The sequence below is a fragment of the Halyomorpha halys genome, unplaced genomic scaffold (assembly GCF_000696795.3).
Source record: "Halyomorpha halys isolate HHAL.00 unplaced genomic scaffold, Hhal_1.1 Scaffold450.1, whole genome shotgun sequence".
In the NCBI taxonomy this organism is placed as follows: domain Eukaryota; kingdom Metazoa; phylum Arthropoda; class Insecta; order Hemiptera; family Pentatomidae; genus Halyomorpha; species Halyomorpha halys.
The window spans coordinates 80580-89417 of NW_027111919.1; the positions used below are offsets into that span (position 1 = coordinate 80580).

General features: G+C 28.3%; 1 protein-coding gene across 1 annotated transcript; it reads right to left on the reverse strand.

Moving 5' to 3' along the window:
• Positions 1 to 611: 611 nt before the first annotated feature.
• On the reverse strand, positions 612 to 8013 carry LOC106682917 (protein mothers against dpp). The gene is made up of 8 exons (XM_014424054.3): positions 7854 to 8013; positions 7207 to 7505; positions 6903 to 7074; positions 5814 to 6023; positions 5383 to 5510; positions 4285 to 4483; positions 3530 to 3770; positions 612 to 2106 (listed from the first exon to the last, which is right to left on the reverse strand). Exons 2-8 carry the CDS (start codon positions 7471 to 7473, stop codon positions 1947 to 1949), a joined length of 1377 nt encoding a protein of 458 aa, XP_014279540.1. The 5' UTR covers positions 7474 to 7505; positions 7854 to 8013; the 3' UTR covers positions 612 to 1946.
• Between the last annotated feature and the right edge of the window lie 825 nt (positions 8014 to 8838).

An 8838-nucleotide genomic window follows, 5' to 3' on the forward strand; every position in this document is an offset into this window, starting at 1 on the left:
ATATGAACATTGGAGTTAAATTGCACTTTGTCAACATGGTGCTGCTTCACAAATTTAGGTTTATTTACTAAATTATACCCATTGGGTATATATTGTGCATAAAAGAGTATAAAAAGATTTCAGTATATTCAAACAACTCTATTAAAGTGACATAGAACCATTGAGAATAAGGGGAATTTTTCAGACAAAAATTGTTTTGACCCAGAAAAAAACTATGAATGAAATGCATCTTGCAGTGATCGGCAAACTCTAAAGTTCTAAAAATCATTGAAAATTTTGATTTAAAGCTACACACAGCTATGCCAGATGTTAAGCTTATAGTATGTATTACAAATTAGTTATAATGGTTATTGATAAGTTTAAAAAACTTGGATAGAAATATTGCATTAAAAATTAATAAGAAAAGTTAATTCTACTCCACAGGTTAAGGATTTGTTTAAAAATTACTTTAAAGATATATCATTTATACTACCTTAATAATAAACAATAAAGTGGTAACTCAAAAAAAAAAAAAAAAATTATAATGATAATAAAGCAAAAATAGTAGATTTGTACTAAATATACCATTCACATGTATACATAATTTTTTCAAATAAAATATCCAAAATAACAAAATGATTCAAATAAATATAATTTGTTCTTTAGACATACTAGAAAAATTGTAATAAAATTTAACCAATTAATTTTAGAACAAATTAAGACTTTGGTAATTGTTTTTATTTTTTACTCTCCTTATAAAACTTCTTAACTTTGTCAGTTATACTTAGTTGGCACAATTTAGGTCTTAGAAAATATTATTTAAAAAAGTAATTACCGACTTATTATCATTTTAGAAAATGACTACAGATGAACAATCATTTTAAATCACAGAAAAAACAAATATCTTAAAATAAATATTCCAATTTTAATAAGGAAAAATCTATATCTGTTATTTTGACAACTTTTCGTACTTCATAATTCTATACTACAATCTTTTTAATCATCTACGTAATAGTAGAATAATAAAAAAAAACATATTGAAAGATTGATGAATATATAACACAAAAGAAGCGAGAAATTATAAAAATTCAATCTAGCCAACTAAGATGGTAGATCGAAAGAAAGATTGTAATAAATAACAAAATTCATACCCTATAAAGAATGAGTGATGAATCTTTCCTTCCTATCTGATAAAAAAATTAAATTAACTTCACAAGTTTCAAAAACACGTTAAAAAACATGGTTGTCAAACCATTTTAAACCAAAATCTGCTTCAACATTTAGTTCACTCATACCATCCTTATAAAAGTGAATCAGTACTCATCATGAAGATAGTTTTGAATTATCTTACAGGGTGTCCAGCAATTAAGCATGACAAAATTCAAGCATAATTCAAGGATCTCAACGCTGTGAACTATAAAATTCAAGGCGCTTTTTTTAAAAAAAAATTTAAAGAAATATCAGACAGAACCTTTTAATAAAAAGTTCTTCAATTATTCCATGTGTAAATAAATAAAATCCATGTACCGGAATAAATATTACCACAATTTTATTCCCAAACTTAATGTACTTAAAGTAAAACAAAATATATATTTTCTTTCCTAATAATTCATGGAATAAATTTTCATATAACTATAAAAATGTACTTTGAAACTATTCTCTTAATTAATAAGAATATATAAAAAAAAAAAAAATTAGATGAGCCCATACTTCGCCATAATTTGGTAATTGAATGCAAAAATGCAGCAAATAATTGTGCAATAGTTTATTATTTCCAAAAAATAAAAATGAAAAAACTATTTGTACTTATTGATTTTTTCCCCCCTGAGTGGTATAATAATTCCAAAAAACTCATATTTTATCTCTATCTTCATAAATGACTGAGATATGAGCATAGGAAACTTCTAATGACCCGCCAAAATTCAAGGGAGCTGGACACCATGTCTCAGAAAATCTTTACGAGGACATTACGAAACAGATGAGATCGGATTATGGGGAGATCCCATCTGGGTCAGAACTTTATCTAACCACTGGAGTGGGCCATGCAGATGAATCTCAATCCAGCACGGAGTTGATGTTACGTCCTGACGGTGATACTCTGCCCCCCATCCTTTTACAAAGGACATTCTGAAAAAAAAAGAGAATAATTTTATTAATCTTTAATCAAAAGAACTAAAATTTATAAATTTATTAATTTAATCAAATTTGGTGCAAGGCACACATCACAACTTTCACCACCCTACTAAAGAGTTCAAATTGACCATTGCTCGTTTCAAAACAACTTTATTATCATGATGGTATTACTATCCAATCTATTAATGTGTTAAGTGAGAAAGAACTAATTAGATTTTTTCATGTTTCCATGGTTGTTGTGATAAAAGTAAAAAAGTAAGGCTATTGCACATTCATGTGCAAGTGCGTATGCAATCCCTACACAGAAAAATTATGATACTTTAAGTCAAAGAAATTTTTTTTTAGGAAAATGGTGCGAGTGGCAGTCAAGAAAGATACAAAAGTAGAAGAAAATATTTATTAGGAACCCTAATACAAATTTAATAGATAGTTACAAATATTATACTTTTGTATCTTTCTTGTTCTCCACCAGGAAAATTTCAGCTTATCTTCAGCACTCAAAAAAAAAACATAAGATAAGCTACTAAAAACGATGAACTGCAAATTCATTAAACAAAACATTCAACCCTAATCCCTTTGTGACTAAATAAAAATAATTGTATGTAAATAAATTTATTTTCAAAATAAATAAAAACATTTTATATTTATAAATTTCCATATATGTATTCTTAACAGATCGAAGTATCCATAATACTAAAAATATTTGAACACAAAGGTAGTTAATGATGCACCATCGGTTAAGCTAACTTCTAGAGTAAGGCAATCGTGGAATATCAGCCAGTCTCGGAATAAACTAATCTTGGTAGAAGGTTAGCTTGAGAATAAAACAAACCTAGAACTAGTTTACTCCGAAGCTTTAAGGAAACCAGTATTTCTATAATTATCCCATGAAGAAAGGTAGATTTAAATCTAAGAAATATTAACTCATGCCTAAACAACTGGATGGATCTAAAGTTACTAACAAATATTTTTGGTTGCGATAGAAAATTAAAAGTATTTAGTACTACAAGTTTTTCTTCGAATGAAACAATAATTTTAGTCTCTGATAAAAGTCCCCAAAGAATAAATACATGGTTCTCACTTAATGATTAATTTTCTGGCAAATATTTACAAAGTTGTGAAATTCAAGTTGAAACCACTGATGTATAATATGCAACATGAAAAAGAATAAATGCAACACAAAAACTCATTTTCTACAGATTTTTTTTTATAAAAAGCTTTAGGTTTAGATCTTATGGCCTAAATCATGTTAAGCTTATCAATAAATTAATACATTAGTGTAACTATGGTTGTAAATGAGTACAACATAAAGATTTGGAAATTTTAATAATCAAATGGTATTGATACGAGTAACAAAATTAATTAGTTAATAACAGCACAAGAAAAAACAATCTTATACATAAAAGGTTATAAATACCTTATTGTGCACATTTTAGTGAGTTCGTATACGGCCTCAAAACCATGGTTGACACTCTGGGAGAGTAACTGAGCAAACTCTTGATTATTAAATATTTTAAGCGAACAACCCGAAGGAATCTTACACACTGTCGATGGGTGGAAATTATGATGATGGTTGCAATTTCTCGATTGCACAAAAATAGCTGAATCAGATAGACATTCAGCATACACCTCTCCACCCACATAGTACAAATGGACACCTGAAACAATTTAGATCATTACTCACACGATATAAACAGTAAATGAGAACATTGCAATGGTAATAATAAGTGAGTTTATAACAAATGAGAGTCAACTATCATATATTTTAGTAGTTTTGGCTTCAATAAAAAAAGAGTGTTTTTATAGAAAGAGGGTTTTGACCCATTTCTCTTTTATAGTTTCATTATATTACTCATCACTACATATACTTATTTATATACATTTATTTATTTACATATATTTATTTAAAACTTATTATCAACCTGAAATCAAGTGTTTTTCATAACATGGTAGAACAATTTATAGAATATCAATGTTATGATAAATGAGCTAATTTCATATATTGTTACATCACTAACAAAATTCACAGGGTGATTTCAAAGAGTATCATTTTCGGGCATATGCTCTTTTTTCCACCTACTGCACCAATTATATGTTTATTTTGAGAGAAAAATCAGAACTTGTACTAAAAAGTTAATACTTTCAGAAATAAGAAAATTAAAGAAAACCAACCTTTTCCAATATGTCGCCTCGTATTTTCAATTGTTGAATTTCGATTGACATTTGATAGCTGCCCGAGGCAGAATCTGTTCATATTTGAACTGGGGTTTGTGAAACCGTCGACTATGACAGAATGTGCCTGACAGTGGAAAACCTCGCCGACCCTGCAGTTCAACTCATAGTAAGCTATACTTGCCCAGTAAGGAGGCTCCTGAAAAGAGGTTTACCAACACTTATTACAAAAATAATTAAAATATATGACTAAAATATATTTTAAATTAAATAAATAAATTTAGCCCTCTAGCGCCCTTATGCGCCTCCAAGTAATAACTTTTCTAAGTGTAATAAAAATGAGTTCACTTGAACAAAATTCTAGGAACTTTGCTGTGGAGTAAGTTGGTGGTCAGGCATTTTTTGTACCTCAAAAATGTTATAAAAAAAACAGAAACACAGGCTCCATTTTATCTCGAAACATTGACGAATTAGTATGAATTGCAAAATGGAATGATAACAGTAATGTAACTAATTTCGAATTGTAATTTGATGAGCCCATTTCAAAGATGTGGGTGTTACAAGGGCACAGTAGATAAAAAAGGATAAGAATTTAAGCAGACTTTCCAAATCTAATAAAAAATATAGTTACTTTATGGGACGAGTATGTTCGATAAAAATCTGAATTGAAAGAGGATTTCCCAAAAAGGACAAAAATAATAGTTCCCCCTTTTTAGCATTGAGAATTGATCCTGATCAAAATGTATCAGGAAAACATTCTGAGCCTCATTAATAAATAACATACACAAACTTTAGACACGCTACAGTTTAAGAGTATTACCATACTTTTGTTGAATCTACATAAAAGCCTAGGCATGTACCTAATAGTCCACAAATTAAACCACAAGAGAAAAAAAAACCTCATTTTTTAAGTGATAAATGATCCTAAAAAGAAAAAAATCATATCGAAAATAAAATAATAACACAACTTTTATTTATGTCTGAAATAAGTTGTTAATCATGAAATTTCTTTTAGTAAAGTCTTTCCACAGTTAGATAAAAATCTAAACTGAGGTTGCAAGTTAGACTGCATTAAAATGTATTTTAACTCAATCAAACCTGGTATGAAACCGGTGCCACTTCAGTCATGGAGGTAGTATCCATGGGGATAGGGACAGTATCACCTGCTGGCGAAGATTGGCTCTCTTCAGCGCCAGAGCTTGTGAAACTAGGAGTAGCTGAATCATCTATAAAATAAAGAAAGTTCTTTTGAAAAAAAAATAGTTTTCATGGAGAAGAAAAATAATAATTATAAATCATTAATAAATTTAATAATTAAGTTATTTTAGTCATTTAAGTTTAGTAATTCAAACAAACTAATTAATTAATATAATATAATTGGTAATAAGAAATTACAATGTTAACAGAAATATTTTGTACATGATGCACAAGTATAAAATTAGAAAAATTTCTAGAATTTAAAATTTAAAGAGATTAATTTAATTGGCTATAAATTATGAAATTTATATAACAATGAAGTGATTCAATACCAGTTAGACCATTAGGTGAATAAGGACTATGTGGCGATGGAGCTGAAGGGCTTGAAACACTACTAATAGGCGAAGAAGGCCCTCCACTGAAACCAGTACCGCTATAGCTTACGTTGTGAGGCATTGCAGGTTCAGCGACTTGTTGGAACGGTAATAATGAGTGCCCAGGAGCAAACTCGGAATGGCGTGGAACCAGAACCGGAGGCAGTACTATCAACAAAAATAAATATTTACATCGGAGTCAAAGCAAATCTTTTTTTTTATGAAGTCAGGTATTGAATGTTTTTTTTTCATACATAAAAATATTAACTAAAATGTTCATAGAAAACATAGAGGATTGCAAGACTGCCTATAATAAAAATCTTTTGATTGCTATTAAAATCAAAAGATTTCAATAATTCACTCAATACCCAAAATTACAATCATAAAAGACTAGTATAACATTAAATTCATAAGAAGATATCAATCTATAAAACAAATTTCTTCAATAACATTCACTTTGGGTCTTTAACTTACTTATGTAAATGTCATTTTGTAAAATAATGACCTTAATTAAGAATTCACTTAATATATTCAATATTCCCTAAGTAACAGAATTAAGGATATATGTTTTAATAGAATATTAATAAATAAATTATGTATTCCCATTTATATCAATACTGATTTGTTAATTAAATACACTGACACATATGAACAAATCATGTAATCAATTATATATAAAAATTTTTACATTGATCTCCTTTGAAATTAAAGGACAATAAATGATATGTCTGACTGCAATATTTTGTTTTTGATTAAACTAAATGACAGTAATGAAAAAAGGAACAGGTAAGAATTATATAACTCCAAATATTGTTATAATTAAAAATAATACTAAAAGTTTTATGCTGATAACCCATGGAAAAGTTCACAAGTGATAAACAATATAGTAGTAGAAGTACAAACATTTTAATGTTTATTAGCCTATTATCAGTGCAGTATGAATCACAGTCTCAATACTAGTTTTATCATGATGACAAATTGAAAGACATGACTAACACACCATACACGTAGTAAGAATAAACAGAAGCAAAAAAAAAAAATATTTACCTGGGCTCTCAACTCTTTTATAGTGATAAGGGTTAATGCAAACTTCTTTCTGTTTAGCTGAAAAAGGAAACTGACAAAGTTCAATTGGCTTTAATTCATGGTGGGATTGTAAATCGGGCCACCGCCACACACGACAATAAATAACGTGTGGCAGTCCTTTCCTGTGAGATACCTGGAAAAATCAAGACAAAATAAATTGACATTGATTTAATAACCAAAGAAATTTAAAATGACAAATATTAATTGAATAGAACATGAAAAACAATTACCATGTAAATTTATAATGAAGTTGTCACATATTTACCTGAAGACGTCCATCTAAGCTCCGCGGTATAGTAACACAGCTACTCGGCTGGCCAGGACAACTTAATGCTCTTTCCAATTCTTCAATTGCACCTTTCTTTTTCTTTAATTTTTTTACTAACGCATCGACTGCTCTTTCAGCCCACTTCTCTTCTTCATCCCCTTGTTTCCAGCCTAATAGTTTCTTAACTGCAGGGCTTGTGAAAGAAAATAGGCTATTAAATGAAGCCATTGCTCCACCGGAGCTTGAAGTATCATCAGTTTCCATTTCAGCAAATTCACTTAATGCAATAGCATCCCCTGTAACCTCAGAAAACATATTAAATAGTAATTTTAATTTAACAAATTGAATTTAAAACTAAAAAGAAACATAAATTGAATGAAAATCACAGTTGGAATTGTGAATAGCAACACAACTTAAAGTGATATTGACAGATCTCTTAGATCATTAAGGTTATGTTGATAAAATTTCCAATTTTTAACAACTCAACTAAACAATTATTTAACAATAAAAAAGACGGCAAGTGAAGTATAAACACAATTATTATTATGTTTTGACAGTATCATTCATAAAATGCGATCATGACTAATTGGATACTGTTATATTAACATAAAATCAATAAAGGGAATTTTGTAAAGCAAACTTACGTGATGAAATATGAGATCAATGTAGAGGCATCAATTATGATGCGCTACATCAATTTAAAAAAGATGTCCATAGTAAAACTTTATTTACTAACATAATTACGAACTATACCCCAATAACTTGGTACGACCAGACTGAAACCAGCTTTCAACTCTTGGTATACAAAGAACTACTACAAAGAACCTGCTAACCTGCTACTTCAAAAATCCCTACGTTTATTCCTTACACACCGATAACAGAACTAATTTTTATTTTTAATTTATTAAAAGCATATTGCAATAATTTTAAAGTTGAACAAAATGCATTTAAACACATCAAAATTTTATTGATTATACTCAACATTCTCTCATTTCCAAAAAATTTCAAAATATTTATTTAGAAAATATCAACTAACTAAATAAATTTATGGTATGGATCTTGGTTAAGTTATTATTATTCAACATAAATAGTTATTTAAACTCTTTTTTAAACCAACAGTATTTTCATATTTTTGATAAAATAACTATGTTAATTAATAAAAATAATATTTTTAGTTATTAAAAAGTAACAATTTACGGATTCGATAAAATTTAAATAAAACTACTTCATTATTCAATATTAGCACATTTAAATTTAATTGAAACAAGAGAAATTTTTTTTTCGACAGTTGGTGAACATGTCTATGAGCCATATTCATTCCCCTTTCTCTTCTAAAATTTAATTTATAAGGAAGTTGAATTAGGTATTTTTAAATTTCATTAACTTTTTTATTGAATCTCAAAGATAATTTGGGAAATTAGTAAAATATTCTTTGAGAACCAATGTTTATTTTGATGGCGGGTGTTTGATTTTAATTAACAGTTTTGGTATTAGATTGTCAGGACATAAAATAATTTCTTCCAAAAACTAACATAACATGTAATGGGACAGTTTTTTTGAAAAAATCTTTTAACTTGGTGATTATCTAGTTACTAAATTGTTAATTAAATAAACTAAGTGTGTGTGTGT

What these genes read in the sequence shown, in the direction of transcription:
- LOC106682917 (XM_014424054.3), bottom strand. Translation starts at nt 7,473, where the DNA reads ATGGAAACTGATGATACTTCAAGCTCCGGTGGAGCAATGGCTTCATTT. An exon ending in GAGGCGACATATTGGAAAAG is followed by an intron (nt 3,771 to 4,284) that starts GTTGGTTTTCTT and finishes AAATTGTTTCAG; the next exon opens with GTGTCCATTTGTACTATGTG. An exon ending in ACTAAAATGTGCACAATAAG is followed by an intron (nt 2,107 to 3,529) that starts GTATTTATAACC and finishes TTTTTTTTTCAG; the next exon opens with AATGTCCTTTGTAAAAGGAT.